This window comes from Mobula hypostoma, chromosome 15 (assembly GCF_963921235.1).
Source record: "Mobula hypostoma chromosome 15, sMobHyp1.1, whole genome shotgun sequence".
NCBI classification, from domain to species: domain Eukaryota; kingdom Metazoa; phylum Chordata; class Chondrichthyes; order Myliobatiformes; family Myliobatidae; genus Mobula; species Mobula hypostoma.
In genome coordinates this window covers 13,784,521-13,806,448 of record NC_086111.1, presented here as the reverse complement: position 1 = coordinate 13,806,448, position 21,928 = coordinate 13,784,521, and the positions used below count along the sequence as shown (strand labels likewise).

The window sequence follows — 21,928 nt, the reverse complement described above, 5'->3', positions numbered from 1 at the left end:
AAGATGGTAGATGGAATTTAACGCATACAAGTGTGAGGTGTTGCACTTTGGTAGTCCAAAGAGGGTCTTACACAGTGAACGGTAGGGCAGTGAGGAGTGTGGTAGAACAAAGGGATCTGGGAATCTGAGGTGACCTGATGGAGGTGTATAAGATGATGAGAGGGATTCATCTTGTGGATAGTCAGAGGTTTTTTCCCAGGGCTGAAATGGCCAGCATGAGAGGGCGCAGTTTTAAGGTGCTTGGAAGCAGGTGTAGAGGAGATGTCAGGGGTAAGTTTTTTACGCAGAGAGTGGTGAGTTCATGGAATGGGCTGTCGGCAACGGTGGTGGAGGCGGATACGATAGGGTCTTTTAAGAGACTTTTTGATAGGTACATGGAGCTTAGAAAAATAGAGGACTATGGGTAACCCTAGGTAATTTCTAAGGTAAGGATATGTTCGGCACAGCTTTGTGGGTCAAAGGGCCTGTATTGTGCTGTAGGTTTTCAATGTTTCTATGTTTACATGACCATAGTTCATTAAAAGTGGCATCACAGGTAGAAAGGATTGTAAAGAAAGCAATGTATTGGGTACAGGAGATGGGATGTTATATTGAAATTGTGTAAGACGTTAATTTGGAGTATTGTGTGTAGTTTTGGTCACAAGATCTACAAGAGAGATGTAAGGAAGGTTGAAAGAGTACAGAGAAAATTTACAAGGATGTTGCCAGGACCAGAGGACCTGAGTTATAAGGAGGGATTGAATAGGTTAGGACTTTATTCCTTGGAACATAGAAGACTGAGAGGAGATTCGACAGAGGTATACAAAATTATGAGGAGTATCAAAAGAGTAAATGTAAGCAGGCTTTTTCCTCTGAGGTTGGGAGGGACTACAACCAGAGGTCATGGGTTAAAAGTGAAAGATGAAAAGTTTAAGGGGAACATGAATGGAAACTTCTTCATTCAGAGGGTCATGAGAGTGGAATGAGCTGCCAGCACAAGTTGTGGATGCAAGCTCGATTTCAATGTTTAAGAAAAGTTTGGATAGGTACATGGATAGTAGAGATATGGAAGACTATGGTCCTGGTGCAGGTTGATGGGGGAATAGGCAGTTTGAATGGTTTTGGCATGGATTAGATGGGCCAAAGGGCCTGTTTCTGTGTTGTTCTTCTTTGTGACTCTATGACTCTAACCCCTTGCCTCTGTTCCTTTATTTTCATGCCAATTCCAATGAATATTTCTTCCTCTCATTCCTTCTACCACTGCCACTCCATCTTTATCTGCCACTCCACTACCAGTTTCTTTGCACCCTCCCCCCACGGATACAACTCTTCCTCTCTCTGTTCCATCACTGATTCCTCATTCATCTCCCTACCCCCTCTCTGTTTTCTCAGTGTTCTTGGCTCATCATAACTCCCATCTTAATTTCCTTAATTAATCACTGGATTACTAGCTCTCTCACTTAATTCTCATTGTCTTGTCTCTCACTCTCTTCCTCTTTATTTCTAATTTGTCACCCTCATCACCCTCTGTCTTCATTGGCCACATGGCTACATGCATCCATTGCTAGAAAGTGTGGCTAAGGTTTCTTGTTTGTAACCAAATACCAACCTCCCCTTCCTATCATCCCTCAGACAATTCCTTTCCCGTCCCACAGATGCTACTCGAACCACTGAGTTCCTCCAGGAGATTGCTTGTTGCTTCAGATTCCAGTGTCTGCAGTCTCTTGTGCCTACCTGTCTTATCACTTCTCTCTCTTCTCATTTGTGTCAATTTCTGGTAATCCCGTCCCTCACTTCTTCAAACCCAACCCACATCTGTCCATCGGACTCCACCATTTCCCGTACAATCAAATGGAGACACAAAAGAATGCAGATGCTGGGATTGAGGCAAGAAACAAACTGCTGGAAAAACTCAACATCTGTGAGGAGAAATGTACAATTTAGATGAATGTTCTTGACCCGAAACCTTAAGTGGTTGTGTTACTGTCTGGTATGGAGGGACAGGATCGGAAAGAAGGTACAGACTCGGCAGCCCCATCTAAAACTGGTAAGCATGGGTAGTGGGAGGGGTGTAGGCCATTGGGGTGAGGTAGGGTTTGGCCAAGGTGTGGAGAAGATGGAATAGCTGAGTGTGAGTGCAGTGTGAGGAGGAGATGGGGAGGGGTGTGGGTGATGGAGAGAGTTGTGCAGAGTTTGATTTGAAGGGAGCAACAGATAAGATGCTGGAGGAGCTCAGTGAGCCAGGCAGGGTCTGTTGAGCGAAATCGAGTCAGAATCAGGTTTTTAATCACCGATGTCATAAAAGTTGTTGTTTTGTAGCAGTATTACAGTGCAATATATAAAAACTGTAAATTACCATAAGAAATATGCATTAAAAATAAAATGTAGTGGCAAAAGGGTGTAGACATGGTCAGATAGTGTTCATGAGGTCATGGTCTGTTCAGAAATCTAATGGCAGGTGCAAAGACGCTGCTCCTAAAACATTGAGTGTGTGTCTTCTGGCTCCTGTACCTCTTCTCTGATGGTAGCAATGAGAAGAGGGTTGTCCTGGGTGGTGGTGGGGTCCTTCATGATGGATGCCACCTTTTTAAAGAAGTTCTCGATGCTGGGGAGAGGCTAGTGCCCCAGACCTTCCAACCCCAACCATCATCCATGTGCGGAACTCTCTGCTGCAGCCCCAGCCCAGCCTCCCTCCGTCTGTCCCTCCAACACACTTGCACCCCATCCACCTACCCCAAACTCTCCACCCCCGTTCCATCAATCCAGCCTCCCTTCATTGACCCCCTCCGCTCCTAGCGTCCCTCCCAAAGTACATCCACTTAGCAGCCTCCCTTTCTTGACCCAGTCTCTCCACCCTCAGCATCCCTCCACTTCCATCCTCCCTCCCCACCTCCTCCGCCCCTCCAGCGCACAGGTTCCATTCCGCCCACTCCTCTCTTTCTCCCTCCCTCCATCTCTCTCCCACGGCCGCGCGCTTCCCCGCCGGCTAGCCGTGCGGAGTGGCGCTGGCGCGGACTGCGAGTGCGCGCTGCGCGGACGCGCCTCTCTCTCTGATTGAATGGAGCGGTGTGCGGGTCCCGGCCGGGCTGTGGAAATGGCGGCTGCCGGCGGCGCGTTGTGTATGGTTCTTCTGGTGGTGACCGACCTGGCGGCGGGCTACAGTTTCCCGGCCAACTACACGTGAGTACCCTGGGTATCAGGCGGGAGGGGGCGAGGACAACCCGGGGCTTTGGGCTGGGATGTTTGAGATGGAAAAGGTACTCCCTGGGAAAGGGGATGGGATAAGACGCTCCCGGTGAGAAGATCCCACACGGAGTGAGATGTTCCCGGGGCTCCGGGGAGGGGTGAGATGCTGCCGGTGGAAGGAGCCGAGAAGATCCCACTCGGGGTGGCATGCTCTCGGCGCCAGGTCGCTGCGACCCAGACGGATGCAATGATGCGCGTTTGGCTGCCGTCTTTCCTCGATGAGAGAGGGTCGAAGGGGGTGTAAATAAATAGGAGCAGGGATAGGGGCGGCGGAAAGCCCGTGCTGTGGAGGAGCAAAACGTCGTCGTCGTCGTTCTTTTGGACTTTGTAGCCCGGAAAGTTCCAGGGAAAGGAGGGAAGAGAGCCCGGGGAACGGGGCAAGGGGAGTGAGGCCCCTGGGAATGGGGCTGTGGGAGAGAGTCCCCGGGATATGGAGCTAGGGAAGGGTAGGGTGGGGTGGGGGTTAGCTACACTGCGACACGAGGCTGGAGGGGGTCAGGTGGGAAGAGAGACCCGGGGAAGCAGGTCCAGGAGAGACGGAAGAGACTCGGGACAGGGACTGGGGAGGGGGACGAAGGAGAGACGGGCTGGGTGGTAGGGGTGTGAACACACACCCCGGGAAACAGCACGAGGGCAGAGACACCCAGGATATGGGCCTGGGGCGGGGGAGAAACACCCCGGGACACGGTGCGGGAGTAAAGGGAAACCTTGGGACGTGGGGCTGAAGGTGGCTGGGGGGATGAAGACCACGGAGCTTGGGATGGAGGAAGAGAGATTCTAGTTCTGACGGGTGTGAAGACCCGGGACCTAAGGCAGGGGAGGGGGTGTTGGTGTCAGAGACTTTGGGACTCGGGAATGGGTGTTGGTCATGGTAAGAAAGATCGACCCCGGGTGAGGGTAGAGACCTCGGAATACGAGGCTGGAAAGTGGTGAGGTTGCGGGGAGAGTGACCCCGGGGCGAACAGAGTGTAGAGAAACCTTGCGGCAGAGGGCGTGGGTTGGTGTTGGAGAGACCCCAGGTCACAGGGCTTGGGGGTGGGAGAGAGAGTCCAAGCTCTGCGTCTGAGGCGGGCTTGTTGAACCCGTACAGTGTCCTGTCTCTTGACAGTCAGACCGATTTCAGAGTGGGGTCAGTGCCTGGCTTTGGCTAGCAGGTGTCCTTGCCCAGAACAACAGGTGCCCATCTCTCCGCGCTGCCCTGGTTGTGTCGGAGACGGTGGTGGGGTCGGTCCGCCGCTGACTTCTCTGTGCTGTGGTGTTTCTAAGCCCTGCCTCCCCTGGCGGGGTGAGTACTCATTCAGGGAGATCACTGGCGATGTGCATTTGCCGGTTTGTATATGAATATTTGGGGTACTCCTGACCCCCACAATTCGGTGTTTATCGCTGTTGTACACACCTGCTCTCCCTAACCCTGCTCCCCCCCACCTCCGTTATTCTTGCGGTGCTGCCGAGTGGGACACCGCCGTCACTACTCCTATCCACTGTTTTGTTATCAATTATTCACAATAAACAACTTTCCAGTGCCGGGTGTGAGTAAGGTAGCGTGTGATGCGGCGAGGTATGAGTAAGCCGCGAGGTGTGAGTAACGGTGAGGCCAGGGTGAGCGATCGCTGTGGATTTCAGCCCGACCGCCCGGTATCAGTGACGCCAGGAGATGATTTAGGGACAGGGGCTGTCTGAGTTACTGGGAGATGGTGGTGGTGGTGGGCGAAGGTGAAGAGAGAGCCGCTAGCGCTGGTAATGAAGACTGAAATTGGTGCATATATGAGCTGTCTTGCCAAGTTGTAAACACCGGCCAGCACCCGAATGCTGGCGCATCTGCAGCGTTTTCTTGTGTTCATTCTACTGGCGTCTTCAGCAAAGATGTCGAAACCGGTTGAAATTCTCCGTACAACGGGTCTGGGCAGCTTTCTGTACGTGCCGGCTCGGCTGATACGGCTTCGTGACGCCCAGGGAGAGCGCTGCTGCCCCCGAGATATCTGTTCCTGAGGCGCATTCCGCCACAGGACTTCCAATTGCCTCTCGCCGCTCTCTCTGGACACGGTGATCACTCTCCCCGGCTGTGTTCCCTGTCTCTGGTCTGTGTTGACGGACACACGGGGAGACCTGCCGTGCGATGTAGCGACTGGAATCGCAGCGTGAATTCACAACCCGGTAGCCGAGACTGTTTGCAGGCACTCTCCCGTCAGTGCTTCGGTACGGGGGTGCAGGGTTTCACCCCGCTAAGGCTGCACAGTGCCGTCTCCGCCCTCCCACCACCACTTTTAAACTCCACATGCTGAATTGACACGTGCAGTTGGATAAATGCTCGCCACTTTACTTGGCGCCTCCCGCTAAGCGTCTATTTATCGTGCTCCTTGCCTTGGAGCAGGAACATTGGAAGCGGTGATAAATCTGCCGTGCCTGTTCAGTAAAGACAGGAGTTGCAGACCTGAAACGTCGACTGTGTTCTCTTGCCTCCAGTGCTGCCTGACCCGCTGAGTTTCCAGCATTCGCAGTCATTTTTAACCTCAGCCTGCACTAAACCCGCATCCCCCAATTGCCTCAAACATCTGCCTAGAGCCAGGGGCGAGTTTCCGGTTACTTGTGTCCGTGACAATTGTTCCCGTGCTACACCGACACGTCCCAACCCGTACTCCTGTAGAATGGGGACGTGCCCAATCTTGCCGCTGACTGGCCGCTGCGATGCTTCAAAAGACAGGCGGATCTGTGGATCTCACCGTGTATCTGCGAGGTGTGTGCCGGTGCGAGATGTGGGTGAAGCCTAGGGGTAAATTACCCAGATTGGGTATAAGTCTACTGCGGTATATTCCAGCGTCACTTCGCGCCCGTCAGCGAGGCAGAGCTGTATTATGCTTGGTGATTTTTTTTTGTTTGAATGGGGTTGTTATATTTAGAAAGTGCCCTTGCAGGAAATTTGTTGCTCTTCGGTGCCGCAATTGTTGATGTTTTTCAGAACTGTCAAACGCCAATGCAGCTTTGTCTCAGAATAAGATAAACTTTGGATAGATTATGGGGTCTCCCACCGCACTGCAACACTAGGCAGTGCGAACTCTTTGAACACCATTAATGGCGGCTGCTCGCCACATCCAAGTAGAGGAAAAAAAAACAGTTTCTCGCTACTCCCATCTGGCAGGAGGTACAGGAGCCACACCATCGGGTTCAGGAACAGTTACTCTACTACTGAATCCTGCAACCACCAGGCTCTCCAACTGGTGTAGATAAATTCGCTCACATGAACACAGAACTGATCACTGAGCACAGCCTATGGACTCCGTTTCAAGGGCTGATCAATTTATGTATTTACTTTTTGTATTTGCACAATTTGTCTTTTGCACATCGGTGTTTGTCCGTCTTTGTTTATGTATAGTTTTCATTAAAATACTGTATTTCTTTATTCCCTGTGAAGAAGGGTGGTATGCAGTGACTACTTTGATGATAAATTTACTTTGAGTTTGTATCTCTTTTCATCCCATTTCTGAATGAACCACCCCTGTTTTAAGACAGTGGATCTGGCCAATGCAGGCATATTTTCCACCTAAAGGAAAAATAATCTCATTTGTGAAAATCCTCAAATACGAACTCTTGCTCACATCACACTTCCTTATCTGGGAATTCCGGGTGCCGGTGCCCCATATAACGTCAGTAAGATGCCCGTCCAACTCAAATCTTCTTGCAGTTAAAAAAAACCACAACATACTACTAGTTTTCTGGGTTGCTTAGTTGTGCCTGAACAAGGTCACCAGTCCTTCTGAATATCAACACTTTCCAGATTTTCATCATTTAAAAATACATTGCTTTGCTAATTTCTCTCCCAAAGTGGATGCATTCACATTTTCTGCATCTACAATGTTGTTCCCCATTAACATAGCCCATCCACAGTCCTCTGCATCCTCAAGATATCTCTTTATGCCCTGTCACTGACCCATGGGGTGCCCCACCTCCATTACCGTTTACTCCATGAGGCAGCCCTGGTCAGGCCCATCAATGGGTGCTGTCATTTTGCTCAATAACTTCTCATTTGGTGCCTCATTGGCATCCAAATCCCAGGGGTGGTTGGTGTGGCAGGTACATTAAGGTCATTTAAGAAGCTCTTAAAGAGGTGTGTGAATGATAGAAAAATGGAGGGTGTGTAGGAGGGAAGGGTTCGACTGATCTTAAGATCAGCACAGGCTGAAGTATGATGTTACATGTTCTAAGTTTAAATACATCCACAGAATACACCTAGTTTAATGTATGTGTCGGCCATAATGACACTTTTATAAATCCATGCTAAATTCAAAGATCAAAATAAATTTAATAAATGGCTCCAGTGAGGAGTTGGAAGAGCTCGAGGCCTGATGCCAGGCAAATAACCTCTTCCTCAATGTCAACAAGACAAAGCTCAAAGTAAATTTATTATCAAAGTACATCGACATCACCATATACAACCCTGAGATTCATTTTCTTGTGGGCATGCACATTAAATCCAAGAAACACATATAATCAATGGAAGGCCGCACGAACAGGACGGACAAATAACCAACGTGCGAAGGACAACAAACTCTGCATATATGAAAAAGAGAGAACTAAAGAAATAAATTAGCAATAGATATCAAGAATGTGAGATGAATGTGACATTGATAGGATGCAGAAGTGGGCTGAGAAGTGGCAGATGGAGTTCAACCCGGAGAAGTGTGAGGTGATACACTTTGGAAGGACAAACTCCAAGGCAGTGTACAAAGTAAATGGCAGGATACTTGGTAGTGTGGAGGAGCAGAGGGATCTGGGGGTACATGTCCACAGATCCCAGAAAGTTGCCTCACAGGTGGATAGGGTAGTTAAGAAAGCTTATGGGGTGTTAGCTTTCATAAGTCGAGGGATAGAGTTTAAGAGTCGCGGGATAATGATGCAGCTCTATAAAACTCTGGTTAGGCCACACTTGGAGTACTGTGTCCAGTTCTGGTCAGCTCAATATAGGAAGGATGTGGAAGCATTGGAAAGGGTACAGAGGAGATTTACCAGGATGCTGCCTGGTTTAGAAAGTATGCATTATGATCAGAGATTGAGGGAGCTAGGGTTTACTCTTTGGAGAGAAGGAGGATGAGAGGAGACATGATAGAGGCGTACAAGATAATAAGAGGAATAGATAGAGTGGATAGCCAGCGCCTCTTCCCCAGGGCACCACTGCTCAATACAAGAGGACATGGATTTAAGGTAAGTGGTGGGAAGTTCAAGGGGGATACTAGAGGAAGGTTTTTTACTCAGAGAGTGGTTGGTGTGTGGAATGCACTGCCTGAGTCAGTGGTGGAGGCAGATACACTAGTGAAGTTTAAGAGACTACTAGACAGGTATATGGAGGAATTTAAGGTGGGGGCTTATATGGGAGGCAGGGTTTGAGGGTCGGCACAAGATTGTGCGCTGAAGGGCCTGTACTGTGCTGTACTATTCTATGTTCTATGTTCTATGTTTAAGAGTCCTTGAATGCGAGTCCATAGGTTGTGGGAACAGTTCAGTTATGGGTCAAGTGAAGTTGAGTGAAGTTATCCTTTCTAGGTCAAAAGCCTGATGATTGAGAGATAATATTATGTTCCTGAACCTGGTAGTGTGGGTCCTGAGGCTCCTGTACCTTCTTCCTGATGGCAGCAGTGAGAAGAGAACATGGCCTGGGTGGTGGGGGTCCCTGATGATGAATGCTACTTTCCTGTGACAGTGCTCCTTGTGGATGTGCTCAGTGGTGGGGAGAGATTTGCCGGTGATGGACTGGGTCGTATCCACTACTTTTTATTGGCTTTTCTGTTCAAGGGCATCGGTGTTTCTATACCAGGCTGTGATGCAACCAGTCATGAATTCCAGCACATCTATAGAAGTTTGTCAAAGTTCTCGAAGTCATGCTGAATCTTCACAAACTCCAAAGTAGAGGTACTGCTGTGTTTTCTTTGTAATGGCACTCACGTGCCGGACCCAGGACAGACCCTCTGAAACGATAACACAGAGGACTCTCTTCACTTCTGATCCTCCAATGAGGACTGGCTCATGGACCTATGGCTTCCTCCTCCTGAAGTCAATAATCAACTCCTTGGTCTTGTTGACACTGAGTAAGAGGCTGTTGCTGCACTATTCAGCCAGATTTTCAATCTCCCTCTGATATGCTGATTCATCACCTTTGATTCGGCCTATGACACTGGTATTGTCAGCAAGCTTAAGTATGGCATTGGAGCTGTACTTAGCCTCATAAGTATAAAGTGCTGATGGGGATTATGGAGGAGATGTTGTTGCCAATCCAAACTGACTGCGGTCTGCAAGTGAGGAAATCGAGGATCCAGTTGCATAAGGAGGTGTTCGGGGCGAGGTCTTGAAGCTTATTGACTAGTTCTGAGGGGTGTATGTACTCTGATAATGACTTTTACTTTGAACTTTTGAACCCGAGGGGAGGATGGTGTTGAGTGCATGGTTCAAATGAAGAACCAGTGACAGATGACATGGCATCTGCCATGGACCTGTTGTATGGATGGGCAAACTGGAGCGAATCCAAGTTGCTTCTCAGGCAGGAGTTGATCAGTTTCACCACCAGTTTCTCAAAGCTCTTCACTGTGGATGTAAGTGCTACTGGGCAATAGTAATTGAAGCAGGTTGTCGTTGTCACTCTCCTCACAGGCCCTGTATAATTGAAGCCTGCTTGAAGCAGCTGGGTAACTCAGACTGCTGAAGAGAGAAGTTAGAGATATCGCTGAACACTCCAGCTAGTCGACCAGGACAGGTCTTTAGTAATCAGCCAGGCAGCCTGTCTGGGCTAAATGTTTTCCGTGGGTTCACCCTCCTAAAGGATGCTCTCAGACTAAAATCACATGGTCATCAGGGACTGTGGGAGTTCATGAAGGTTTCTTCATGTTCTGATGGTCAATGCGAGCATAGAAGACATCTAGCTAATCTGGGAGCGAAGCCTTGTCACCTTTGTCACTTGGTTTCACCTTGTAAGTGAGAATCTCATTCAAGCCCTGCTACAGATGTTGAATGAACCCTAGTGATCCATGTTTGGTCCGGAATTGCCACTTCACACCTGAGGTGGCTTTCCAGAGGTTGTACCTGGACCTCTTGCATCTTATTGCCACTGACCTGGCCCTCAGCAGGTTGCGGATCTCATGGTTCATCCAGAGCTTCTGGTTGGGGAAGGTTCTGAATGATCATCCACAAATGTTTTCATGAAGTCCATGACAACGGTGGTGGATTCATTCCGATTCTCTGAAAAGTCCTTGAACGCAGCCCTGTCCACCGACTCGAAGCAATCCTGTAGCCACTCCTCTGCCTCCTGGGACCTCCTCTATATTGTCCTAGTCTCTGAAGACTTTCTCTTTAGTTTCTGCCTGTATGCAGGTAGGAGAAGGACAGCCAAGTGATCTAATTTACCAAAATGTGATCTAGGCATGGAACGGTAGGCATACCTTATCTTAGTATAGCAATGGTCCCAACACACTCTGTGTGTTTTGTGTGTCACACAAATCCGCCCAATCTTATTATTATTTTCTAAGTGCCATGTAACAATGTCTTTAATAGTTGTTCCCAGCTGTTGAATCAGGGTAAATATCTTGCTGTTCATTCCTCCTTTCTTAAACTGTGTTGTTACATTTGTTAATTTTCAGTCCGTAGGCTGATTGTGGAAACTGTCTTTTTGGAAAGTGACAACAAACTCAAATAGTGTCTCCATTGCTGCCTCCTTCAGATCCTGAAGATGTTAGCATTCGGCTTAAAATCCACTAATTAAGTATTGTTTTTATTAAATCTATTGTCTTTAATCACCTCATGCTCTATACTTGCACTGTTTACAGGAACTTCATTAGTGTCTTCTTCCATGAAGGCAGACAAAAATTATTTGCTTAATTTCAGTGCTATTTCCTCATTCTTCAGTATAATTTCTCCTGTCTCCATGGTGAGGTAAATTTTTCCCTTTTTTGCTTGTCATTGGAATGATACACACACACAGCCACAGGTTTAGTATGTTTCGCCTCCTGCTCCACTCACTTTATACTTATGACTCTGAGGTTAAGTACAGCTCCAATGCCATATTCAAGTTTGCTAACAACTATTGTTGACTGGATCAAAGGTAATGATGATTTGGCATACGGGGGGAGAATGAAAATTTGGTAGAGTGGTATCTCTTACAACAACTGTCAGCAAACCACAGAGCTGATTATTGACTACAGAAGGAAGAAATTGGGAGTCTGTGACCCAATGATCATTAGGGTATTGGTGTTGGAGAGGATCCATAATCTTACATTTCTGGGTGATTTGTCCCTGGAACAGCTCTTAGGTGCATTTCAAAGGAAGCACAGCAGCTCCTCTACTTTCTTAGAAGTTTGCGCAGATTTGGCATGTCATCTAAAACTCTGATAAACTTCTATAGATGCACAGTAAAGGGTTTCCTGACTGGTTGCATCACGTTCTGGTATGGAAACATCAATGCTCAGGAATGGAAAAATGTACAAAAGCTGGAGGACACAGTCTAGTTCATCACAGGGAAAGCTCTCACCACCAGTGAGCGTGTCTACAAAGAATGCTGCTGCAAGAAAGCGGCATCCATCATCAAGGACCCCACCATCCAGACCATGCTTTTACTGCTACCACCAGGAAGGAGGTACTTAGGTTCCACACCACCAGGTTCAGGAACAGCTATTAATTACCCGCCAACCATCAGAATCCTGAACCAGCGAGCACACCTTCACTCACCTCCACACTGAACTGATCATTGAACACAATCTATGGACTCATTTTCAATTACTCTAGAACTTGTGTTCTCAGTTCAATTAATTAATCAACTCATTTATTTGTTGGTTCTTTCTGTGTTTGCACAATTTGCCAGTCTTTGTGTGCAGCTTCTTAATGATTCCATTGTACTTCTTCGTTCTACTGTGAATGCCTGTAAGAAAACGAATCTCAGGGTAGTACTTGGTGACGTCTGGGTATTTTGATAATAAAATTTACTTTGAACTTTTCACCACCAAATCTGTGTTTTACATCAACATAGTTTATACTAATGCTACATTAATTTATTTTTTAAATCTCTGCACATTCTCACCATCTCCTCCCAGATACTGCCACTCAAATACAGTGCCGATAAAAAGTGTTCACCTTCCACGCCGCCCCGCACCCCCCCCCCCAGCACCACCGACCCGGAAGTTTTCAGATTTTATTGTTTTACAACATTGAATCACAGTGGATTTAATCTGGCTTTTTTTGAGACTGATCAACAGAAGAAGGTTCTTTTGTGTCAAAGTGAAAAGAGATCTCTACAAAGTGATCTAAGTTAATTACAAATATAAAACACAAAATAATTGATTGCATAAGTATTCACCCCCTTTATTATGACACACCAAATCATTACTGGTGCAGTCAATTGGTTTTAGAAATCACAGAATTAGTTGAATGGAGATTTGCTTTTGGAGACTCATGCAATCAAGGTGTTTCAATTGATTGTAGTAAAAATACACCTGTATCTGGAAGGTCTGACTGTTGGTGAGTCAGTTTCCTGGCAAAAACTACACCATGAAGACAAAAAAACACTCCAACTCACTCTGTGAAAAGGTTGTTGAAAAGCACAAGTCAGGAGATGGATACAAGAAAATTTCCAAGTCACTGAATATCCCTTGGAGTACAGTGAAGTCAATCATCAAGAAACGGAAAGAATATGGTACAGCTGTAAATCTGCCTAGAGCAGCCGTCCTCAAAAACCGAGTGACTGCACAAGAAGGGGACTCGTGAGGGAAGCCACCAAGAGACCGATGACAACTTTGGAGGAGTTACAAGATTCAGTGGCTGACACGGGAGAGACTGCGCATACAACAACTGTTACCCCTGTGCTTCTCCAGTTGCAGCTTTATGGGATAGTGGCAAAGAGAAAGATACTGTTGAAAAAAAACGCACGCAAAATCTCAGCTAGAGTTTGCCAGAAGACGTGGGAGATTTTGAACTCAGCTGGAAGAAGGTTCTATGTCTAATAAAACCAAAATTGAGTTTTTTGGCCATCAGACTAAATGCTATGTTTGGCAGAAGCCAAACACCGCACAGAATCAAAAACACACCATCCCTACCGTGAAGCATGGTGGTGACTGCATCATGCTGTGGGGATGCTTCACTGCAGCAGGCCCTGGAAGGCTTGTGGAGGTAGAGGGCAAAATGAATGCAGCAAAATACAGGGAAATCCTGGAGCAGTCTGCAAGAGAACTGTGACTTGGGAGAAGATTTGTTTTCCAGCAAGACAACGACCCCAAGCATAAAGCCAAAGCTACACAAGAATAGCTTAAAAACAACAAAGTTAATGTCCTGGAGTGGCCAAGTCAGAGTCCAGACCTCAATCCAATTGAGAATTTGTGGCTGGATTTGAAAAGGGCTGTTCACTCATAATCCCCATGCAATCTGACAGAACTTGAGCAGTTTTTTAAAGGAAAATGGGGAAAATTGCAGTGTCCAGATGTGCAAAGCTGATAGAGACCTATCCACACAGACTTGGTGCTGTAATTGCTGCCAAAGGTGCATCTACTAAATACTGTCTTGAAGGGGGTGAGTAATTATGCAATCAATTATTTTGTGTTTTATATTTGTAATTAATTTAGTTCACTTTGTGGAGATGTGTTGTCACTTTGACATGAAGGTGTCCTTCCTGCTGATTAGTGTCAAAAAATTCAAATTAAATCGACTGTGATTCAATGTTGTAAAACAATAAAACATGAAAACTTTCAAGGGGGCTGAATACTTTTTATAGGCACTGGGCATATGAGTGGCCATTTACAGTGGCCACTTCACCTGTGGGTCTGGGACGTGAAGGGAAACCAGAGCACCAAGAGGAAACCCGGATGCCCACAGGGAGAGTTGTCAGCATCCAAGGTCAGGGTTCAACTCTGCCTGGTGCTGCGAGGCGTAAGAATAATAATTCCAGATTGTTTATTCAGTGCACGAGTGTAAAATGACTTATTCTGGATCCGATGCAGCATGAAAAGCACAATAAGAGATGACAAAAAACACGGTCGGTGTCCGTATTGAAGCAACCCTACAAAGCACAGTGTAACAGTAAGATTAGTTTGTATTCATAAACTGGTTGAATGTACATAAGTGATGCTGGGCACAGGAATATCTACATAAGGAGCAGGAAATGAACAGGTGACAAAGTGGCTCGGCAAGAGGAACTCTTCTCGGTAGCAGCAGGGCCTGTGAAAACACGGTGGGACAGTGACTGTGTCAGTGTAGGTATGAGGTGTGGAGTGTGACTGTAAAGTGTCAGTACACGGGGCGATGGAGAGGAGTGGCTAATGTGTATGTAGTGGTGGTGTTGGGGTGGGTTGATGGGTGGAGGTGTTGATCAGCCTTACTCCTTGGGGAGAGTAACTGCTTTTGAGTCTGGTGGTCCTGGTGTAGATGCTGTGTAGCCTCCTCCCTGACTGGAGTGGGACATGAGCAGGGTGGGTGGGACCCTTCATGACATTGCTGGCCTTTAGCCGGCACCTTTCTGTATATAAGTCCTTGATGACCGTGCTGGTGATGCGTTAGACAGTTTTAACCTATCCGCTGCAGTACAGTTTCCACAGCCTGTTAGGATGCTCTCAACTGTGCATCTGTAGATGGGCTTGAGTATAGATGTGCAAAATCCAACTCCCTTCAGCCTCCTCAGAAAACAGAGGCATTGGTGGGCTTTCCAGATGGTGAAGGATGTGTTTGGGAGCCATGTGTGAGATGTGCCAAACTCCCAGGAGTTTCTGCTGATGTGATGCAAGGTGAGAGTTGTGACCGTTTTCCGGAGGGGATAACCATCTCCTTTGTCTTCTGGACATTGAGGAAGAGGTTCTTTGCCTGGCACCAGGCCTGATGTCGTCCACATCTCCTCTTTAGACTGTGTCATCTTTGTTGGTGATGAGCCCACCACAGTGACTCAAATTTCTGCGTCACTGTGTCATCTGTCTTTAGAAAGCTTTTTGTCTTTCTGTCCTTGTTGTCTTTATATTCCTCATAATCTATCTTCCCCATCAGTGCTTTGGTCCTTTGCTGCGTTCAGCATCACAGGTCTCTGGCTTACTGCTTCCATTATTATCAGTCTCTTCTTTGCCCTGACAGAACCTCTAACCTCTCTAGTTAGCCATGTCTGAACCACTTTTCCTGTTGGGAAAGTCCTGAGTTAGCATGCATCTTTACACTCAACCTGCCTCTCTGCTATTTACAGATACTATATCAGTTAGCGTGGGAACTGAATGCATGCAGCATTGAAGCTGCAGCCCGGGGTGAAAGTTCAACTAATAAAGCAAGAAATTTTACATAATAAGTCTGGTGGCATAGGAATGAAAAATGACAGATTGTTGTGAAAAGCCTTGCACAAACACTCTTCTGAAGAACGGAATCTCCCAGGCTAATCCAGTCTGGCCCATATTTGACTCCTGTCCCTTATTATAGACTCTCAGTGAAGTGGCCAGTTGCGACAATTACTGTGATGCTGAATTCTAATTTATAAAATGAAGACTGAATGCAGGGAAAGGGAATCAAAACAAGAGGTCATAGGTTTAAGTTGAGGAAGGATATAATTAAAGAGGGACTTCTTCATACAGAGTGTGGTGGGTACGGTATATACGACCGGCTGCCAGAGGAAGGCACTCTTCAATTATGTGAAGAACAAAAGGATGACAGGAGTGAAGGTAGGACCGATTAGAGCTAAAGATGGGAAGATGTGCCTGGAGGCTGTGGAAGTGAGCGAGGTCCTCAATGAATACTTCTCTTCGGTATTGACCAATGAGAGGGAACTTGATGACGGTGAGGAGAATATGAGTGAGGTAGATGTTCTGGAGCATGTTGATATTAAGGGAGAGGAGGTGTTGGAGTTGTTAAAATACATTTGGACGGGTAAGTCCCCGGGGCCTGACGGAATATTCCCCAGGCTGCTCCACGAGGTGAGGGAAGAGATTGCTGATCCTCTGGCTAGGATCTTTATGTCCTCGTTGTCCACGGGAATGGTACCGGAGGATTGGAGGGAGGCGAATGTTGTCCCCTTGTTCAAAAAAGGTAGTAGGGATAGTCCGGGTAATTATAGACCAGTGAGCCTTACATCTGTGGTGGGAAAGCTGTTGGAAAAGGTTCTTAGAGATAGGATCTATGGGCATTTAGAGAATCATGGTCTGATCAGGGACAGTCAGCATGGCTTTGTGAAAGGCAGATCGTGTCTAACAAGCCTGATAGAGTTCTTTGAGGAGGTGACCAGGCATATAGATGAGGGTAGTGCAGTGGATGTGATCTATACAGATTTTAGTAAGGCATTTGACAAGGTTCCACACGGTAGGCTTATTCAGAAAGTCAGAAGGCATGGGATCCAGGGAAGTTTGGCCAGGTGGATTCAGAATTGGCTTGCCTGCAGAAGGCAGAGGGTTGTGGTGGAGGGAGTACATTCAGACTGGAGGATTGTGACTAGTGGTGTCCCACAAGGATCTGTTCTGGGACCTCTACTTTTCGTGATTTTTATTAACGAGCTGGATGTTGGGGTAGAAGGGTGGGTTGGCAAGTTTGCAGACGACACAAAGGTTGGTGGTGTTGTAGATAGTGTAGAGGTTTGTCAGAGATTGCAGAGAGACATTGATAGGATGCAGAAGTGGGCTGAGAAGTGGCAGATGGAGTTCAATCCGGAGAAGTGTGAGGTGGTACACTTTGGAAGGACAAACTCCAAGTCAGAGTACAAAGTAAATGGCAGGATACTTGGTAGTGTGGAGGAGCAGAGGGATCTGGGGGTACATGTCCACAAATCCCAGAAAGTTGCCTCACAGGTGGATAGGGTAGTTAAGAAAGCTTATGGGGTGTTAGCTTTCATAAGTCGAGTGATAGAGTTTAAGAGTCGCGATGTAATGATGAAGCTCTATAAAACTCTGGTTAGGCCACACTTGGAGTACTGTGTCCAGTTCTGGTCACCTCACTGTGGGAAGGATGTGGAAGCATTGGGAAGGGTACAGGGGAGATTTACCAGGATGCTGCCTGGTTTAGAAAGTATGCATTATGATCAGAGATTGAGGGAGCTAGGGTTTACACTTTGGAGAGAAGGAGGATGAGAAGAGACATGATAGAGGTGTACAAGATAATAAGAGGAATAGATAGAGTGGGTAGCCAGCGCCTCTTCCCCAGGGCACCACTGCTCAATACAAGAGGACATGGCTTTAAGGTAAGGGGTGGGAAGTTCAGGAGGGATATTAGAGGAAGGTTTTTTTACTCAGAGAGTGGTTGGTGTGTGGAATGCACTGTCTGAGTCAGTGGTGGAGGCAGATACACTAGTGAAGTTTAAGAGACTACTAGTCAGGTATATGGAGGAATTTAAGGGGGGGGCTTATATGGGAGGCAGCGTTTGAGGGTCGTCACAACATTGTGGGCCGAAGGGCCTGTACTGTGCTGTACTGTTCTATGTTCTATGTAAGTAGTAGAGACAGGTACCATGACAACATCATCAGGTGGATTGGAGGAGGATACTGGTGAGGACAATGGCAGAGCAGAGGTGGCTGAAGTTTCTGTGAATAGTTCACAAGATGCAGGATAGATGTGTCCCACAGAGGAAGAAGTTCTCAAATGGCAGGGGTAGGCAACTGTGGCTGACAAGGGAAATTAAGGACTGCATAAACTCCAAGGAAAAGGCATATAAGGTAGGAAAAGTGAGTGAGAAGTTGGATGATTGAGAATCTTAAAATCCACCAAAAGGCAACTAAAAAAGCTATAAGAAGGGAAAAGGTGAAATATGAGGGCAAACTAGCCAATAGTATAAAGCAGGATCCCAAAGATTTTTCCAGTTATATGAAGAGTAAAAGGGAAGCCAGAGTTGATATTGGACCACTGGAAAATGATGCTGGTAAGGTAGTAATAGGGGACAAAGAAATGGCAGATGAATTTAATGGGTACTTTACATCAGTCTTCACTGTAGAAAACACTAGCAGTGTGTTGGAAGTCTGTGAGTGTCAGGGAGCAGGAGTGAGTACCATTGCTATTACAAAGGAAAAAGTGCAAGGCAAACTCAAAGGTCTTAAGGTGGATAAGTCACCTGGACCAGATGGACTACATCCCAGAGTCCTGAAGGAGGTTGCTGACGAGAAAACAGATGCATTGGTCATGATCTTTCAAGAATCACTTGATTCTGGCATGGTCCCGGAGGAATGGAAGATTGCAAATGTCACTCCAATCTTTAAGAAGGGAGGAAGGCAAAAGAAAGGAAATTATAGACCAGTTAGCCTAACCTCAGAGGTTGAGAAAGTGTTGGAGTCTATTATTAAGGATGGGGTTTCAGGGTGCTTGGAGACTAATGATAAAATAAGTCAAAGTCAGCATGGTTTTTGTGAAGGAAAATCTTGCCTGACAAATCTGTTAGAGTTCTTCGAGGAAGTAATAAGCAGGGTGGACAAAGGAGGCAACCATAGCAGTGGATGTCATTTACCTGGATTTTCAGAAGGCATTTGATAAGGTGCCACACATGAGGCTGCTTAACAAGATAAAATCTTATGGTGTTACAGGAAAGATAATGGCATGAATAGGGGAATGGCTGACAGCCAGGAGGCAGCAAATGGGAATAAAGGGGGCCTTTTCTGGTTGACTGCCCATGACTAGTGGTGTTCCACAGGACTCAATATTGGGACTGCTACTTTTCACATTGTCAGTGATTTAGATAATGAAATTGATGGCTTTGTGGCAAAAGTTTGCAGATGATATGAAGATAGGTGGAGGGGTAGGTAGTGCTGAGGAAGCAATGCGATTGCAGCAGGACTTTGACAAATTGGAAGAATGGGCAAAAAAGTGGCAGATGATATACAGTGTTGGGAAATGTATGATAATGCATTTTGGTGAAAGGAACAATAATGTGGGCTATTATCTAAATGGGGAGAAGGTTCAAACATCAGAGATGCAGAGGGACTTAGGAGTCCTTGTGCAAGGCTCCCAGAAGCTTACTTCACAGGTTGAGTCTGTGGTAAAAACGGCAAATGCAATGTTGCCATTTATTTCAAGGGGCATAGAGTATAAAAGCAAGGAGATAATGCTGTAAGATAATAATAAGGCACTAGTCAGGCTGCACTTGGAGTATTGGCAACAGTTTTGGGCCCCATATCTTAGAAAGAGGGTCACTGGAGAGAGTCCAGAGGAGATTCACGAGCATGATTCTGGGAATGAAGGGGTTAACATATGAGGAACATTTGGCTGCTTTTGCCTTGTACTCACTGGAGTTTAGAAGAATGCATAGGGGATCTCATTGAAAACTACTGAATGTTGAAAGGACTAGATAGTGTGGATGTGGAGAGGATGTTTCCTATGGTGGGGGCATCCGGAACTAGAGGGAAGAGCCTCAGAACTGAGGGGCCACCTTTTAGAACAAAAGTAAGGAGGAATATTTTTAGCCAGAGAGTAGTGAATCTGTAGAATGCTCTGCCACAGACTGCGATGGAGGCCAAGTCCATCAAAGCAGAAGTTGATAGTTTCCTGATCGGTCAGACCATCAAAGGATATGGCAAGAAGGCAGGTATATGGGGTTGAATGGGATCTGGGATCAGCCATGATGAAAGGGCGGAGCAGACTTGATGGGCTGAATGGCCTAATTCTGCTCCCATGTCCTTTGGTCTTATCTAAAAGGCATTTAGGAAGATACTGGAATAGGAAGGGTTTAGAGAAATATGATTCAAATGCAGGCAAATGGGACTGACTATCTTAGATGGACATTCTGGTTAGCATGGATAAGTTGGGTTGAAGGGCCTGATTCCAACTCTGAAAAGGAAGTTGGACAAGCCTGGTGTTAACACTGAGGGGTTTGAGATGGTGGTAGTGGAATAGATTGGATGTGGTCTGCAAATCTGCAGTTAGCCTTGTTTTTCTCCACGTGAATTCTGGTGAACCATTCCAGTGCTTACCTGCATTTATTTGATGGTTGTAGTATTGGCAGTTTCTCAACCTCTTGTAACTCTGGAGAAATGAGAGTGCAGATGCTGGGGGTGGAACCTCAGCGACATCTGTCGGGGAGGTGGGTGAAGGAATTGACTGATTCGGATTGAAACCCTACATTGGGACCAAGTGGAAGATGTCCAGCGAGAAGAGGAGGGGTTAGATAGAGCTGGTAGGTATTTGGTGGACTGAGGAAGGATTACGGTTGATAGTAGATCAAGCCAAGTTTGTGGGCGGGGGAATTGTGTAGTTGGAGTTTGGAAACAGGCAGTTGGTTGTTAAATAAAGTGGAACAAAATAAAGGAAGCAGATGGTGTAAGATGGGGAGAGGAGAGTAGGAAGGTGGAGAGGAGGGCTGGGAGGTGATGACCTAGTAGCGAAATCTAATCAGTAAATGAGTTAACAATGGGGATTATTAGATGCATGGCAGGTGGATTCAGAACCAGATGAGGGAAAGGGAGCCAGTGGGTGAAGTGTACAAGCAGTAATTCAAGAACTTCTCTCTTCTCTCTCCTCAGAATCTGCCTGACCTGCTGGGTTTTCCCAGCATTCCCCTTTATTTCAGATTTCCAGCAGCTACTTCATTCTGTATCTGTTTCTGTCAGGCCTGCACAGGCAGGCACCTTCCAGTCTCCATCCTGCTACTTGTTTCCAACTCATCACCGGCAGCCGATTTAAACCTGGCTCTCATCCACAGTCCTTGTTCACTTATAAAACCAGCCAGTCTCAACCAGTTGTTCCTAACCTTCAGTGACCTTGTTGCTTTGTCGTGTTAAGCATCCATTCTCTCTGATTTTGTGGCCACTCGTGGCTTGTTACTTGGCTGTTTATTAATAAATTATTACGTTTGTATTTTCTGCTACGTTGTCTCCACTGCACCGCTATTGGGTTAAGCCTCTTCTACATTTCCTGACAGTTTAAGCAATTTCCTTCATCTTTCTCCTGCATTCTGTCCCCCATTTACAACTCCCCAGGCAGATTAGCTGCTATTAATAAGCCTTCTGGACCCTCTCCGTCAATCTGTGTGGCTGTCGACCCTATCACAGACATTCCCTTCTCTGCAATGGAACAGCACAGGGGTAGGCTAGTCAGCCCACAATATCTGTGTAGAACCAATTAAATGAAATCCTCTCAGCCTGCCTGTGATCCATATTCCTCTATCCTCATGATTGTATCTAACAACCTCTTAATCAATTCTATTGTGTCTGCTTCCACAAACACATTGCATTTCTGTTTATAAGTCCTTCCATCACCTTTTCAATGCAGCCTTCAATATAACACCAGTTCCTTTGTCTTGTCCATCTTTACAATTTGAACATATATTCTTGGTCTTGGTTTTAATCTCTGGAACACCTTCTCAGCACCAGTCTACCACCTTCCTTTTCTGTTTACCTGCTTTCAAAGCTTATTAAAATGCCATCTCTTCAAAGAATTGACCTCTTAGCTGCTGTCAATACAACTGCTGAGGTATTGCTGATTTTACAGCTCTCTGTTGGTGACACCCATTATAGATTGGGGGGGTGGCTTACAGCTTTTTTGGACGCCTTCACTTTGACTGCCACGGAAGGTTGGTTTCCCGGTAGCCATTCAGTTTAATTTGACTTCCTGTTCCGACATGCCTGTCCGTGGTCTTCTCTATTGCCATGCTGAGGACAACACCTCATATTCCATCTGGTAGCCTCCAACCAGAGAGCATGAACATCAATTTCACTAACTAGCGGTGATTTCTCTCCCCTACACTTCTCTCTATTGTCATTCCCCATCTGGACCCTTACTTACTCCTTCCCTTCTCCTCACCTGCCCA

General features: G+C 46.5%; 1 protein-coding gene across 5 annotated transcripts in view; it reads left to right on the top strand.

Annotated features, from left to right (window-relative positions):
- The first annotated feature begins 3,051 nt into the window (after positions 1 to 3,051).
- Positions 3,052 to 21,928, top strand: part of cacna2d2a (calcium channel, voltage-dependent, alpha 2/delta subunit 2a) — a 1,072,053-nt gene continuing 1,053,176 nt past the window's right edge. For all 5 annotated transcript variants that reach the window (XM_063067752.1, XM_063067753.1, XM_063067751.1 and 2 more), the window contains exon 1: positions 3,052 to 3,159. In XM_063067752.1, coding sequence (XP_062923822.1) covers positions 3,074 to 3,159 — 86 coding nt within the window. In that variant the 5' untranslated portion in view covers positions 3,052 to 3,073. The remainder of the gene's footprint in view (positions 3,160 to 21,928) is intronic.